Here is a 16,828-nt window from a genome sequence, read left to right as displayed (position 1 = left end):
ATGAAGAATTTGTTCACAAAGATTTTTCTGTAATTGTTGAAGAAGTCGAGCCCAGCTTCACCTACGAACCAAACCCTCAACTTGAGCCAAGCTCCATACCAGAGACAACCTCTCAACCAGAGTCAAACTCCACACCCGAATTCAGCTCACAACCTGAACAACACACTAGTACTCTTGCTCCAAATAACCAGGATCCGAATGTTGAGATGGGTCGGGGTATGAGAAATAAAGTTCCTCCAGTGTGGTTGCGCGACTATGTTATTAATTCTACTGTTGCTAAAAGTCCATCCTCCGTCACACCGTCTCCACAGTCACCCTCAGGTACTCCCTATCCTTTAGCACATTATATAAATTGTGACAATTTTTCTGTACCATACAGAACTTTTCTCGCAGCAATTCTTTCTGAAAAAGAACCAAAATCTTTTAAGGAGGCGATGACACATACAGGTTGGAAAGAATCTATGACAAATGAAATCCGGGCCCTCGAAGACAATCAAACTTGGACTCTTGAACATCTCCCACCTGGGAAAAAGGCTCTTGGGAGTCATTGGGTGTATCAAATCAAATATAACTCAAATGGGTCGATTGAAAGACTCAAATCAAGATTAGTGGCTCTTGGTAATCATCAGGAAGAAGGCATCGATTACACAGAAACTTTTGCTCCTGTTGCCAAAATGACTACTGTTCGTGCACTTCTTGCCATTGCAGCATCTAAAAATTGGGAACTACATCAAATGGATGTGCACAATGCTTTTCTGCACGGTAATCTCGATGAAGAGGTGTATATGAAGCTTCCCCCGGGCTTTGAGGCATCCGATCCTAAATTAGTGTGTCGATTGCGCAAGTCCTTGTATGGATTAAAGCAGGCACCGAGGTGCTGGTTTGCAAAACTTGTTACGGCCTTGAAAGGGTATGGTTTCTTACAATCCTATTCCGAGTACTCCTTATTCACCTTTACTCGTGGTGGAATTCAGATAAATGTACTTGTTTATGTCGATGATCTCATCATTTCTGGGAATGATTCTGCTGCTCTTAAGACATTTAAGGCTTATCTCAGCGATTGTTTTCATATGAAAGATCTCGGCACTCTAAAGTACTTTTTGGGTATTGAGGTTGCTCGTAGCGCTTCTGGACTATTTTTGTGTCAAAGGAAATATACTCTTGATATTATTTCTGAAGCAGGATTGTTGGGGGCCAAACCTGTTAGTGTTCCTATTGAGCAAAACCACAAACTCGGCCTAGCTAGTGGCCCAATTTTCTCTAATCCTGCAGCTTATCGGCGTCTAGTTGGAAGACTTATCTACTTAGCCGTAACTCGACCGGATCTCGCATACTCTGTTCATGTGTTGCCTCAATTCATGCAAGAACCACATGATGAGCACTGGGAGGCAACTTTGAGAGTTGTCCGTTATTTGAAAGGTACACCAGGTCAAGGGATTCTCCTACGAGCAGACATTGATCTAACGCTACAGGGATGGTGTGATTCGGATTGGGCCGCATGTCCTATTACTCGGAGATCGCTTACGGGTTGGTTGATTTTTCTTGGCCATTCTCCAATCTCGTGGAAAACAAAGAAACAAACTACTGTTTCTCGTTCTTCTGCAGAAGTAGAATACAGATCCATGGTAGCCGTTACTTGTGAACTCAAATGGTTAAAGGGCTTGTTGTTAAGTCTGGGGGTTCATCATCCCAAAACCATAAAGTTATTTTGTGACAGTCAGTCAACCCTTCATATTGCAAAGAATCCAGTCTTTCATGTACACACAAAACACATTGAAGTGGATTGTCATTTTGTTCGCGATGCAATTAAAGATGGTTTGATCTTCCCTTCCTACATTCCTACCAATTCGCAATTAGCTGACATCTTCACAAAGGCTCTTGGGCAAAGGCAATTTGAATTTCTTCTTCGCAAGTTGGGCATTTCAGATCCGCATGCTCTAACTTGAGGGGGGGTGTTGAGATATTTGATGATATTAATCATCTATATTAATAGTCATGTGTCTCTTGGGTTTTCCATGTCTCTTGAGTTTCCTATGTGTCTCTTGGGTTTTCCATGTGTCTCTTTGTTTTCTCATTTGTATTTATTTTTCATCATCTTGTTAGCACTATATATACAAGTGCTTGTATTGAAGTTGACACAAGACACAATATATTAGTTTTTCCTCTTCTCCTTGTTTATTTGTATTCTACAGAATCCAATATCGAATTGTTGTATCAAAAATTCCATTTCCAGTTTCCACCTCGTGTATCAGGAAACCTAGCAGACTTGTTCGATCAATGTAGGCCTCGCAAATATATGAGGGACACTTTTAAACTCGTACCATACTCATACTAATCCCTATTCACACCAAACTAGCCTAATAGGAAAAGTGTCAAATTAGCCCCCAAAGTGAGTCAGATAGTGCAATTGGGTTCCTTAAGTAAAAAAAGCTTCATTCAATCCCCCTAAACCGATAAAATTGTTCAATTAGGTCCTAAATGACTTGTTTAGCAGGTTGGTGCTCTATAATGCTGACATGTGTCCTTTTTTAAACATTTTTTATTTTAGTTTTTTTTTTTTTTTTTTTTTTTTAACTTATATCAATTAAACAGAGCGAGCTGCTCCATCCCCACCTCCCGTCCAACGTCCACGAACTCTGTTATGTAAATCGCGGACTCCAGAACAGCCTCCGCCCTGTGGGAAAAGCGGCGCTGCCTGTGCCTGTAAACAAAACTTGAAGTCCTCTTCCTAATCATGGCGTTGTACTTGAAATCCGTCATTACGCGCCCGTAGGCACTCATCGCCACAATCGAGGCCAGCAAACGGAATAGTGCGAGGAAGGAACAGGAGGAGGAGGCGGAACAGGGGTCCTCCAAGCTATCGGCCAAACTATAGTTGAAATTGGGTAGACCACTAAAGATCTTATGACAGGTAGTGATGATCAGGCTCCATGGTACGATGAGAGGGAGAGTGAGTCCACGAGAATGGACACAAAATCCTATCATCATCATACCAAGTTGCCACTTATCCGCTTGCGCCATTCAAATTAAACTGTGTTCATGCAATAAGTTAAGGGATGATAGCTTTTTAATTTGTAGATCAGAGTGCATGTGTTTTATTTTATTTTTGTGTGTGTTTACTACTGTTTGTAGCTAGCTAGCTAGGTTAGGGTGTTTAAACCTTAGCATGTGTAATAAAAATTATGGTCCATAATAGGTCATCGAATCAAAACTTTCAACCAGAAAATAGATTGATAATAAGATTAGAAGGTAAATTACAAATTCCCATATCAAATGTATCGATCACCATTAGCGTGAACCCCGAAACCTTTCAGCATCCAAATCTAGCTCCAAAAAGAAAACAATGTAACGGCGAAAGAACATAGAAAAGAATTGAAAGAGTTGTCTCTCTCACAGTACACTGCAAATGCATGCCCAAAAGGAAATGTAAGTTTCATGAAATTGTGACGTATAGTACTCCAAGAATTCTGGATCGTTTTCTTTCATGTAATGTGTGGGGATGAATGGAGAGCTCCATGTCTACGGAGGCGGTGCTGGAGTGAGCGATTTGCTTAACAGAGTTCGTGGAAGATGGACGGTTAGGTGGGGATGGAGCTGGCAAGCTGCAAGCACTTCCATGCAATTAAGCTGTTTTGTTTAATTAATATAAGTTAAAAAAAAAAATAAAAAAAAAATGTTAATAAAAATGACACATGTCAGCATTATAGAGCACCAACCTGCTAAACAAGTTATTTAAGACCTAATTGAACAATTTTACCAGTTTAAGGGATTTGATGGAGCTTTTTTTACTTAGGGGACCCAATTGCACTATCCGACTCACTTAGGGAGCCAATTTGACACTTTTTCCCTAACCTAATTAAGAGATAAAGTGCTAGTCATATTAAAATGAGAGTGCACTCCAACCATCTTGGTTGGAAACGCATATATACTCATATACAAACAAATGCACGCAGTTTTGGGACAGGGGCCTGATGATATTTCGTGGAACCTCACATTCCACATTTCCACCACATAACATCAAAACCTCGCACTAAACCCTGCTACTGAGTACCAACTTTGTTCATACTACAGTAGTGTTTAGCACAAAAAAAAAGTATAGCTAACTCCGACAATTGATAACATTGTACTAACGAGAATATGAAAAAGAAAAATGTAGCATTTGAGGCACAAACACCAAACTCTAGTTCTCTAATATGATACTGCCGCATTGGATGGGAATGGGCTGGAGTGAGAAAGCAAGCTAGTCTACTGTCAAACTGCTTTAATTGTTCTATAAAATTAAAAACTGAACTGATGAATTACAATGACCTCTATGACTGAAAGACAATAAAGACAGCATATTCCGGATGACCAAAGTGTGTTTTTTGGTAGACTCTTCCCTGACCCAAAAATTGAGCAGCAACCAGCACCATACATTTAGCGCTTCTTCTTTGCAGCACCGGATTTTGATGGGGTTGCAATCAGGTAAATAAACAGAACCACAATGGATATCACAGAAACCAAGGAGCCATATTTTGCCAAAAGTCTCTGCACAAATGAAACTTTAGTTAAGAGCAACCAAGAAAGGGTTCCAATCATATGAATTCAGACACTCCAAAAAGTCACTATAAAATATTCTCACAAGGAAACTTGAGATATGTATAGCATGCCAGAACAGTTCAGGTATTCACACAACTTCACACTGGCCAGAAGATTAAGAGTTCTTTCACCAGTTAAGCCCAATAGAATATTTGTCATTTAACCTCTTTTACACAGTTCCTTTCAGAGTGGGGCAAAAATATTACAAGAGATCTTTGCACTTCCCCCTCTACAGTTTATAATTAGTGCGCTAGCTCACACATTGCATGGGTAATAGAAAATTAGTTTATGTTTGGACTTTTGAGCTTTATGAATTTATTGAAAGAAAAAGATTCTTGCTTTTGTATGAGGTCAAATAAAAAGAAGGGGAATATGAGAAGACAATATAAAAATTTTCAAGAAAGGTAAGTTGCTCCCTTGACTGACTTTACTATTTATATACTTGTAAGTAGCTCCAAAATACTATATCAAAACTCCAATTATCATAGGAAACAGCTGGAGCATTTGAAGTTCTAATTGAGGAGATTATGAAGACTAATAAATATTCATCGGCTGTTAATGTTTCAAAACCAAAAACAAAATAATTAGGATACAAACAGATGAAACTAATTGCTTAGTGAAGTCATACCTAGTTTTTAATCGATGGGGGTAAAACACAGATTGAGTCAGCTTTTATAAGCAAACTTTTATTACCGACTCAAAACTCAGAAGTTAAATTCAATCCTTTTATTTCATACCAAAGCATTGACATTGTGTAGTTCAATATGGCACTAACAGATATGATACACATTCACAATATATATAATAAGGTAGATCATTTTTTTTTCCAGTTTTCTGCTAGACTCCAAATGTAAGTTGGGGATTCGTACAGTCTTTCATTAAATTCTGGAGTTATCTTTCCATTTTGAACTCTAATATAGTAGACATAATAGATGCCACATGTTGCCAAATAGCTAATAAGAGCGAAATAGGATGGGAAGAAATGAGCCCTCTGTCCCAAAAGTACATTTCCACCCTCTCTACTTCAGAGTTATTACACACACGCACGTGTGTGTATATGTTCATATGCATTCAAAACTAAATCCATAATAATAATGATGATAAGAAACCATACCTTGGCCTGATTAATAATTAACCATCAGCATAAGACAATCCCATGCAAAAAAGGAAATAGTGTTTTTAGTAAATCAATATATCAGGCAAAAAATTGGCATATGCAGCTGGAACAAATATCACCCTTACCAAGTCAAACTTCTTCTCAGTAGGTCTCTCTGCTAGTAAGTCAAGAGGCAAGATCGGAGTAGAGTAAGCCTCCTAAATGAAGACAAGTAAACATTAAGAGGATTCATGTACACAACTACTGAACTAGATTACTATTTACTAGAGTGCATATTCAAACCTGCAGAGCAGCCTTGGTGGGGACACGAAAGGTTATGACTGCTGGTACACCATAAAACAATGTTTTAGCTTTGGCCTCCAATTCAAAGGAATGTGATAGAGCACCACCTCTGAAAACATAAAATCAGCATGAGAAAGAATTGTATGTAAAAGCACAATTAAGATCAACTTATTTAAAAGGAAATGCTTAGGTGGGTCAAGAACTTTTGGAGAAAAGTTGAGGCTGGATTGAAATAGCGAAGACTCACACATCAAGCCGATCCCATGACATAGAAGTGTTACCAGTGACAATGTCAAATATATTCTTGGGCCAGGTATCATCGTTAAGACTCAAATCATAAGCAGTCCTGCAAAGCAGAAAATATTCCATATTATTTTTAAAAAAAATACAAATATATTAACAAAAAGAAGATTACATTTAGACAGAAAAGTAGTATAATAGCACTAATACTATAGTTCAACAATCACAAGGCATCTGAATATGCTCTCTGTGACTTGATAATAGATCAACATAAAAAGCAGCAGGTTCCAGATGCAGCAAATACTACTATAGGCTCAGATTGTCCCAGATGAGTTTATTAAGTATATTGAGGATAATATCAATAGACTTTAGGAAACAACATGGATGGTATCAAATGTAATAGTAGAGATTGATCTGCTAGATTTTAGAATTAACATCAGATACATAACAAATCTAATTACTACCTGCAACAGGTCGCTACTATGCAATTGACTAGTGTAATGCTAACCAAATCCTCAATTAAATGCATAAAACCAATAGATCAGCAAATGAGAACGAACAAAGCTAGTAGAGTAGTGCTCCGTAATAACAATTAGCAAATTAAATGTGAATTAATTCATCCTGTTACAGTAAAAATGACTTCACCGAGTTAAATTCGCATGCCTAAATTGGAAGAAAACAAGGTATCAATTTAATGAGTAAACCGTTTTCCACGATATACAAGAAAAGAAAAGAAAAAAGTAATAAATAAGTAGCAAATACTGTATCTTTCAGCTCACATATAAACATGCACACAGACATGTGTAGAAACTCGCATGCAGGATGAAAAACAAGATAGATGGACAGATCTGCAAAAAGAGAAGTGAGGAAGATGAGAATTGAGGGAAAACATACGCAGATCCTTCGTTATAGAGGTCGATGGTGACAGAGACACGTTCGGAACCGGATTTCAGCCTGGTAGTGGTGGCCTTCTTGTGGGCGATGATGAAGGGGCCATCGGAACTGGCCGCGACTGCAGTCCATGACACCAAGAAGAAGAAGAGAAGAGGTAGGGAAGAGTTCCTCGACCAATTCGCCATAGCTCAGATTCAGAGTAGACGTGGTAATGAGAGAGAGTGCGAGGTTTGACAGAATAAGTCTTCCGCTTTAGGGTTGGGTTGCCGTAATTAGTATCAGCGTGGCGTCAAACTTGCTGCTGGTTTTCCAAACGACGCCGTGTAGTGAGGCAAATTATTTTATGGATCCGAGTCCATCTTGCAAGGCGGATTCGAATCCAAAGATACATAATTTACGTATTAAATATTCACAATTTATATTTTAGATGTCACAATTCCAATACTAAAATACACAATTTAGAACCATAATCCACCTTACAAGTTGACACTGGTCCATGATATAACAACTCGCAAATTATCCTGTGAACTCGTGTCCACAATGCATTGTGGACACGAGTCTCAAACGACGTTGTTTTCAGGAAAAATGACGGCATTGCAGTTAAAAAAATTGATTTTGTCTCACTGTTAACGGCGTTAACGACGTTATTCGTTTGTGGAATTGTGAATGTACAGTTATGGAATTATGAATGTACAGTATGAAATTATGAACACAGAGCTCTGACATTATAAACTCACAATTATGAACATATAGTGATAAAATTATGAACGTAGAGCTCTAAAATTGTGAACATAGAGCTTTGAAAATTATGAATTTACAGTTATCGAATTATGAATGCACAATTACAGAATTATGAATGTACAGTTATAGAATTATGAATGTATAGTTATGAAATTATGAACACAGAACTATGACATTATGAACATAAAGTGATAAAATTATGAACATATATTCCCATAACGAAGCGGTCTGAAATTTTTTAAAAAAATTGTGAAGGATAACGGTGCCACTAACGACACCATTATTGTGTCCACAATGTATGCTGCTGGATATGGGTCCATAGCATAACGATTGATAACAACTGGTGTAGTGACGAAAGAGACTAAATAAATTTCATTAATTTAATTTGGGCTATGTTGATTTACTTAACAAATGTTAAGCGCATATATTGGTCCAGCCCAATGGGCCCTACCATCAGTTTGGAAGCCCAGTTGATAGTCCTATGCAAATTATGCCCGGGAAACGTGTTCACCGTGAATGGTGAACATAAGTCTAAACGACGTCGTTTTTATGCAAAAAAAAAAATAATAATCACGGATGTGGAGTTAACGGCGCGCGTTTGATCAAATTATTAATTTTCTGTTATGAGATTATGAATGTAATGAAAATTCATAATCTCATAACAGAAAATTCATAATCGCATAAAAGTAAAATATTTATTAAATTATGAATTTTATGTTATGAGATTATGAATTTTCTGTTATGAGAATGAGATTATGAATGTAATGTAGATTCATAATTTCATAACAGAAAATTCATAATCTCATAACTGAAAATTCATAATTTTATAACAGAAAATTCATAATCTCATGGTTCCAAAGTGAATGTGTAGGCATGGTTCCAAAGTGAATGTGCAGGCATGGATTCATAATTTATGAATGTCCGTGATTTCGGACGGGAATGTGTAGGCATGGTTCCAAAGTGAATGTGCAGGCATGAATTCATAATTTATGAATGTCCGAAATCATTGCTCACCTCAAATTAAAGTGAAATAGCGAAATGTGAAAATGAAGAAGAAAAGTCACGCAATTAATTAAGAACAAAAAAAAAAAAAAAAAAAAAAGATAATGGTGTACTAACACCGTTGGAACCGTGTTCACCATTTGGCATAATGATTGATAGTCTTACAATCATTATTACATGGATAATGGTCTATCTAATTGTGTGGATTATAAATGAAAAGTACATTTTAAATATACTAAAAGTACATTATTTGTGTATTGAAAAAGTATATTATTTGAATATTGAAACACTATTTTATATATACTACGGAGTATTAAATAATATATCTTTAGTATACAAATAATGTACTTTTAATATATTAATAATTAACAATATACCTGATATTCACGGTTCATACAATTATGTAATCCATGTCCACACAATAATTTGTCATAGTCCTAGACCATTAAAACAAAAAGATCAAAAAACGCAATGATTTACTAGGGAAAGTTTTTGTCTGAGTTTTTAAATAATTGTTACTCCGTATTTTTGTTTCTATATGTTTTTATTTTGTTCTTTTTTTTTTTTTCTTTTTTCTTTTTTTTTTTTTTTTTTTTTTTTTGGAAACAAAGAAAACATACTATTCAGTCATACACTCATCCATCATAATAGCACTACAAAGAAAATGAGAAGGGATATCAAACCACCTATAGTCAGATATCAAAAGGGATTCCTGAGCAAGCTTGTGGGTCACTCCCATTCACAAACCATTTAACAAAAGAGATAGTCACCTATGCAATTTGACTAATTAAACTGATAATATCTAAAACTAATATATCAAAAGAAGAGTAGTCAGTTAGTGCATTCGTGGAGCGTTTGGTTGGAAGGAAGGAATTATGGAAAAAAAATTGTAATTTGGTGATAAAAGAATAAGGTGACAATTGTTAGGGATAATTGTAAGATTTTGATCAGCCAAAAAAAAGTAATTTGAAAAATATTATAGTATCCCCGGCCTGATTTTATATTATTTAGAGTCTAAGAAAATTTCTAGAGATACTTAAGGTGTGTTTTGGTTCGCACATGGGAATCAGAATCATAATGGAATCAAATCTAATCTAATCTAACTCTATAATAAAGCAAGAAAATTTTGCCAATCATTGTTTCCCGCCCATTGGACAAAACGCCATTGTGCATTTTTATGCAATCATTGTTTCGCATATCCTATGTTAAACTACGCCGTTTTGCAAAAATAAAAATGATATAATTGCCGGTTGTTTGAAGTTGTACGCGTGCCTATTGTCTTTTCGTTTTTGCCGTTTTCTTTATCACAACTCTTCGTATTCTGAAGTGAATCTAATTAAAAGAACACTAAAGTCCTTTCGTCTCAAGAAAATCATTTAATGTAGAATACTTGGTACTTTAAACAACATCATTATCATGCTCAGATAACCAATGGTTGAATAAACAAATGGTAACATAATTAATATATATATATATATATATATATATATATATATATATATATATATATATATATATATATATATATATACAAAGAAGACGCAGAGTTGCATTCTGCAATTAATACATTTTGAAAATTTGCGTCTTTCCCATACACAATCGGCTGATCCTTCATTTGAAATATCCAACGCTTCAAGGTCTATAAATAATCATCTTATTGGTGTGTAGTATTCTTGCCACTCGAAAAACTGATTGCTTACAACCCGAATATAATATCAGGAAGTTTAACAGAATGTCATCAATGTTCATACTTGTGAAGGACATTAAACCTCAACACCAACTCAGGGCAGTTCGTGTTAGAGCAGTCAGAGTATTCGAAGTGCCAGAGAAACGGGGAGAGGGTAATAGCAATAAGAGTATGGAAGTACTAATGCATGATGAAGAGGTAATGCTGTCTATTTTTGTTCATTCATCTAACTGTTATCTATTTTTGTCCATTCATATATCACTAATCTCTGTTTTTTTTTTTCAGGGAAGCTATATTCATGCTAGCATTCTAAAAAATCATGTGGTGAAATATAGAGAGATATTCAAGGAAGGAAAACTGTACGAAATTAAGAATTTCATTGCTGCGACAAATTATTATGTGTACAAGATTACACAGCATGCATATATGCTGAAATTGAACTACAAGACAGAAGTGAAGGAGATAAACTCTTTAGGATTTCCTTTTAAAATGTTTCGATTAAAGAGTTTCAGTTCTTTAAAAGAGACTGCAGATGTGAACGACAAGGAACTTATTGGTACTATCTATTCATTTCTGTCTATTTTTTTTAATATCCTATGTTAATCTCAACTGCTAACAACTTAATGAAAAAATTTCATCTGCCAGATGTTATTGGTCGAGTAATTGAGATCTATAATCCTGTGGATAAGATTATAGGTGGAAAGGCAACGAAACTGATTGACTTTCAGATTGAGGATAATCTGTAAGTACTCATTTATTCCTGTTTTTTCCTATTAATGAAGTACTGATTGACTTCATTTGTTTATGTTTTTTCCTATCAGTATTGACTTATTATACTCACATAAGTTGGTTTGGTTTTTACTACTATCATGGCAGTGAGAACACACTGTCATGTACTCTATGGAATGAACATGTTGCATCACTCATGCCGTATTACAATTGTGATTCAATCGAACCACATATTGTTGTGATTCAGTGCTGTCGTGCTAAGTTGGTTAGTGGTGAGTTTCTATCCTCCTTCCCATTCTAGCAGCTAATTACTCATTCCAGACAACTAATGTGTTTTTTTTCCAGGTGAGGTTAGAATCACCAGCACATATGATGCTACCAAGCTATGGTTCAATGAAGATTTTGAGGAATTTCTAGAGTTCAAGTCCAAGTAAGTACACTAATGTAATTCTATAATGTTATTTAAATGAAGTAAAATATTGCATCACATTTTATATAAAAGGCATCAGATTTAATTGCTGGAAGTAATAAGCAGTAAGCCAGATTTAAAAGCTTAGTATGAAAGGCATCAGATTATAATTTCATCACATGCCTATTTTCTGGACAAAAAGTTGGTATAAAAGGCAAATAGACAGTTAGGCATATAAAGTATGGGTCTGAAATTTGTTTTTAACCATATGCCAATTCTCTGCACCCAAAAAAGATATTACAAAATGCAAATGGGCAATTAACTAACACACATTACTTACTGTTTTGAAAAATAGGCAGATTAGAATCAATCATTCATGTATTCGCATCATATGTTGAGAAATAGGCAGATTTAAATTCCATACACAAGTATGGGCATCAGAATAAAGTTTAATCACATGCCACAAAAATTTTACTGATTATTTTTATTTCAGTAAATGATGGGCATGAGTATTTATTTTCATCACATGCCAAATTTCTGAAAAAAAAATTAGTATAAAATGCAGATATGCAATTATCAAACAAACATTACAAGTTTTTTTGGCAAATAGGCATATTACAATCAGCTCACTTTGTTTCATTTCTTCAACTATTGCCTATTGGCATTCTGTTATGGTCTTTGTTCACATATCAAATATCTGCCAGTGAATATAATGCTTGATATTGCTAATCACTGATTTTGTTTAAACTTTTTATGAAGCATGAAATCTGAAAGAACTCCCATGAAGAGTTTGAGTACGGGGACTCTGCACTCACAGGATGCTGGCATTAGTGACTTTAAAAGTGGTGGACTCATTGTGACTACCTGCTACAACCTTAAGAGGACACAAGTGGTAAGAAACAGAAACTACTTTATTCACTGTTTATTTAAGATCTGAGTTCCTATGTATATTCTATAATTTTATTTTTTTTTACCACTGTAGGATGGGGAATACTATGTTGCTGCTGAAATCTTGGGTTTAGATCTTGATGATGGGTGGTATTATGTGTCATGCATGTCAGCTGGCTGTAATAAGAAATTAAAAGATGATGGAGGATCACTTGTGTGCACTAAGTGTCATAAGCCATATACTATGGGTACTGTCAGGTATAAGGTGGTCATCATTACTTTAGACAAGAGTGGAGATGCTCCACTCTTGCTTTGGGACAGAGAAGTTGCTGAGCTGGTTGGAATTCCTGCATGCTTATTGTATCAGAAATACAAGGAGGTAGGTTTATTAGTACTTACATGAACCTATGTTTTAGTTGTATATATGCATCTACTGTAATGTTCTAATTCAATCCCAAATGGCAGACTGATGTTGAAGTCCCCCCAAGTTGGATGCTATTGTGGGAATGAAGATGTTGTTTAAAGTAGGTTTAAAATTGGCTCTAAAGCGGGGTAAAAATTCTCCTTTCAATGTGTTGAGGCTGTTAAGGGATGAACATTTGGTCCAGACTTATAGTGACAGGTTTGTCGAGCACCAAGAGCAAGATTTAATCTCAAAGATGCTTGAGGAAGAAACAAACAGTGCTGAAATTTCTGAAGTAAGAATGTCTTACTAAACCTAGATCTATGTTTTTCATTTTGTTATTACCTACGACTAAAACTTTCTAATCCTTTGTTTTATATACAGGAAGCATCTATAGGTGTAGAGGTTAATAGTCCTGCATCTATGCAGCCCTCTCAACATGAACCTGATGACACTGTGGTCAGCTCCTTAGCTACCAAAAGGTCATTCTTGGATGAGTTTTCCTCATCCAAAAGTCACAAGAGAACAACAGCCCCCAACATCAAGAAGGAGAAGACAGCTTGAATGAACTTCTACTGTGGAAAAAACAATTTTTACTGTTTTTTGGATGTTAGACAATTTGATACAATGTTTTTGTGACGTCTGGCTGATGGATTTTTAATTTGTTGTCCTACTAATTTAACGGCTTTAGTTTTTTGTTTGCTAAGGTTGAAATGCTTCTTTTTATTTTATATAACTGTGTTATGATCATTTTACATCCCAAATTGACATATCGTATTAGAAAATGTCTTGCTGTTTTCTTCACTTTGATTTCAGGTGATTTTCCAGAAATGTTTGAGAAGGGAAAACCAAGTTGACAAGCATAGGAACAAAGTGTAAGGCCTTAAAATCTAACTACTGCTACGCATTTCTAACATGAACCTATTATCAGTGTTAACAATCATACTTTTTCTTTTCAGGTGGGTTACAAACAAGAAGGATCCACTCACAAGTCATTAGAAAGAAGGAATCTGGGACAAGTTTTGTATATCACTCATCTGTATTTTGTTTTGTAAAGTGTACTAGGTTAAGTAGTATACTTATACTATTTTGTAAAATTGCATGCTTTTTATTCACATGCCAATTTTCTAATAAAAAAACATTAGTATAAGTGCAAATAGGCAATTAAGTAACACACATGATATGCTTTTTGTATTACAAAAGTGTGGGCATCAGATTAAACTTTAATCACGTGCCACAACAAATTTTACTGAGCATTTTTATTTCAGTAAACTATGGGCATTAGATTTTTTTTTTTCATCATATGCCAATTTCCTGGACAAAAAAAGTTAGTAAAGAATGCAAATATGTAATGAACTAACACACATTAAATGTTTTTTTGGCACATAGGCGTATTACAGTCAAGCAAGAAAATTGAGGCAAATAGGCAGATTAGAATACAGATGCATTTGAATTTAGTAAGTATTAACTTCTAAGATTTGGTAAAATGAAAGTAATACAGACTATTAAGCAAAAAAAAAAAAAAAAACCACATTTCATAAGTCACTGTTACAGCTATTTCTACTTAAACATGCAAGCAATACATTTAAGTACATGTACGACACATAGGACTACAGTTACAGCTATACCACTTAGAATTTATTTTTATATAGTTAGTAAGCGTACCTTAATGACCTGCTAAACACTAAAGCATTCTCTCCACTACAGATACTTTCCCGTAGCTTTCCAGATTTGCTAAACATCACAAAAGCATTCCCAGATCTACAAATAGTTTCCCATTCGTTTCCAGATCTGCTAATCCTCACCAAAGTTGCCTCAAGACTGCAAATATTTTCCCGTTGGTTTTCCTGTGCAAGTATAGAAGAAATGTTGTAATTCCCCTCAATTAAAGACAGAAAATTATAGAAATTTACTGACTAGAGTAGTTTGAAAGACTAATCTCCTCAAGTATAGTTTTTATTCCAAAAGGCAAAAACAAGAAAATTTTGTATAATTTTCTGCAAATACACGGGTAAAATTCAATCAAAGTTTGTCTAACTATTTCTTTAATGTGCGCAATGACCAAAATTACAAAATATATACCATCATGGGAATAACAACTACTGAAAATAGACTAAATCAAGTACAAAATGTGAACCTAATATGTGAGATGAACGACCTTCAGTTTTATTCGTCTACATGCTCGCTTTTGGATTATTGTATGCTCTCAAATGCCTCTAATTCATCATTTCTTTGCCTATATAGAAAAATGGAACACATATATTATAGATTCTGTTAATAACTGGAATGAAATGTTTTGGTAGCCAATTATAAGAAGTAGGTAATACCACATAGAAGGTGTGTGAAACTAACAGTTGCTCATTGTTATTGAAAAAAACAATGATTTGGATATTAAATACAACAAGTGCTTTTTACTATCATTACATAGAATAAAAAACCCTTCAGTTCCAGTGCGGATATCAAAAAATCAAATAAGTTAAATTACTTAAGCAAAGCAGTCATTTAATTTTATAGTTCAGACAAAAGATTATATTCAAAACTTAGACAATTTCATATAGCTCAGTCCAAAAATTATTTTCAAAACTTCTGTTTCAGCAAAAAAGAATATACAAGCTAATGAGGCAGATTACCAAGTCAACTATTCTAGGCATCAAAAGGAAATCACAGGAAGAAAATAAAGGTATTTTTGAAACTTATCTTTTTTAGACTTGCCTATCCCGCTAAGCTGAATTCAAAAGTCTGATTAACTACTTTGTATCTGCTATAGATTGCCTCTCATTACTCCAAAGTATTGTCCTCTCAGTGTATATGCAAAAAAAATTGAACCAGTTAACCAAGTTGTATGTTTAATACTACAATTACATGTTTTACAAAATGTATAGCAGATAGTAATAGTTCTATAGATTAACAGTAAAATGAAATAGTCATAGTTCTATAGATTAACAGTAAAACAAAATCAACTTATAACCACAGCTTATATGAATCATTCAATTCTGGAATTAAAGTTCCAGATATCATATAAGTTTATTAGACAAGATCAATGTTCATGCATAGTCGAAAATAAACTAAAAACGAAAAAACCCTAACTGCAATTTTGAAAATACAACTTTCATCCTAACCTTGAATGAGATCAGTATCTTCAATCTAGGCAGATTTCAAGCTCAAATCAAGCTTGATTTCACAAATCGAACCCAGAAAGGACAGATTTTAGACGATATAGGCATAGAAGATTATCGCGATCTAGACGCGATTTGATAACAAATATACAAATTGTCTGGCTGTGAAGAGATGAAGGTAAAAAGAATCATAGTAGGATGATGTAGGTAGAGTATTGACAGAGAGATCGTGAAATTTGGGAAGAGATTTCGAGCTGCCCTGAAATAGTAAATAATATATATATATATATATATATATATATATATATATATATATATATATATATTTTTTTTTTTTATGTTGTAATTTTCAGCAATTTATTTCATAAGGTTATGTTGTTTTATAGAAATTACAAATTTATGTTCTAAAATATTAAAATAACTTATGTTATGTGTATTTAATTTATAAAATAGATATTTATGATATATAATATTTAATTATATATTTAAACGTGGTTCACACTAAATTGTGGTCCAAGGTACACAATATTTTTTGGTCCATGGACCACCATGTAATTTTCCTTTTAATGTGTCTTACTGACACTAATTACATGAATATGTTGTATTGGCTTACAAGTGTAAGTGCGTTATGTGTACCAAAATGTGAATAAATTTTGTAATACGATATTTTATTTTTTATGATAATGTTACTCATTGTCCACACAAATATGTCCAGGATGATCCACTGCATAAATTTTAATAT

The 16,828-nt window shown here is 34.5% G+C and overlaps 2 protein-coding genes and 1 long non-coding RNA gene across 3 annotated transcripts; 1 reads left to right on the top strand and 2 right to left on the bottom strand.

The window, feature by feature from the left end:
- Positions 1-4,044: 4,044 nt before the first annotated feature.
- On the bottom strand, positions 4,045-7,384 carry LOC109178678 (translocon-associated protein subunit beta). Its single transcript, XM_019328214.1, has 6 exons — positions 7,112-7,384; positions 6,225-6,323; positions 5,978-6,086; positions 5,821-5,892; positions 5,693-5,698; positions 4,045-4,527 (listed from the first exon to the last, which is right to left on the bottom strand). Exons 1-6 carry the CDS (start codon positions 7,294-7,296, stop codon positions 4,417-4,419), a joined length of 582 nt encoding a protein of 193 aa, XP_019183759.1. The 5' UTR covers positions 7,297-7,384; the 3' UTR covers positions 4,045-4,416.
- Positions 7,385-10,586: 3,202 nt separating this feature from the next.
- On the top strand, positions 10,587-13,534 carry LOC109179080. Its single transcript, XM_019328647.1, has 11 exons — positions 10,587-10,739; positions 10,827-11,097; positions 11,187-11,283; positions 11,418-11,542; positions 11,616-11,700; positions 12,439-12,571; positions 12,662-12,717; positions 12,826-12,946; positions 13,033-13,054; positions 13,096-13,265; positions 13,355-13,534. Exons 1-11 carry the CDS (start codon positions 10,587-10,589, stop codon positions 13,532-13,534), a joined length of 1,413 nt encoding a protein of 470 aa, XP_019184192.1.
- A 993-nt stretch (positions 13,535-14,527) lies between these two features.
- LOC109179613 lies at positions 14,528-16,176 on the bottom strand. The gene is made up of 3 exons (XR_002053942.1): positions 16,090-16,176; positions 15,108-15,206; positions 14,528-14,817 (listed from the first exon to the last, which is right to left on the bottom strand). It is a non-coding gene; the product is annotated as an uncharacterized LOC109179613 (long non-coding RNA).
- Between the last annotated feature and the right edge of the window lie 652 nt (positions 16,177-16,828).

The sequence above is a fragment of the Ipomoea nil genome, unplaced genomic scaffold (genome assembly GCF_001879475.1).
Source record: "Ipomoea nil cultivar Tokyo-kokei standard unplaced genomic scaffold, Asagao_1.1 scaffold0179, whole genome shotgun sequence".
Taxonomy (NCBI): domain Eukaryota; kingdom Viridiplantae; phylum Streptophyta; class Magnoliopsida; order Solanales; family Convolvulaceae; genus Ipomoea; species Ipomoea nil.
The sequence above is the reverse complement of the archived record's forward strand: the minus strand, read 5'-3'. Positions and strand labels throughout refer to the sequence as shown.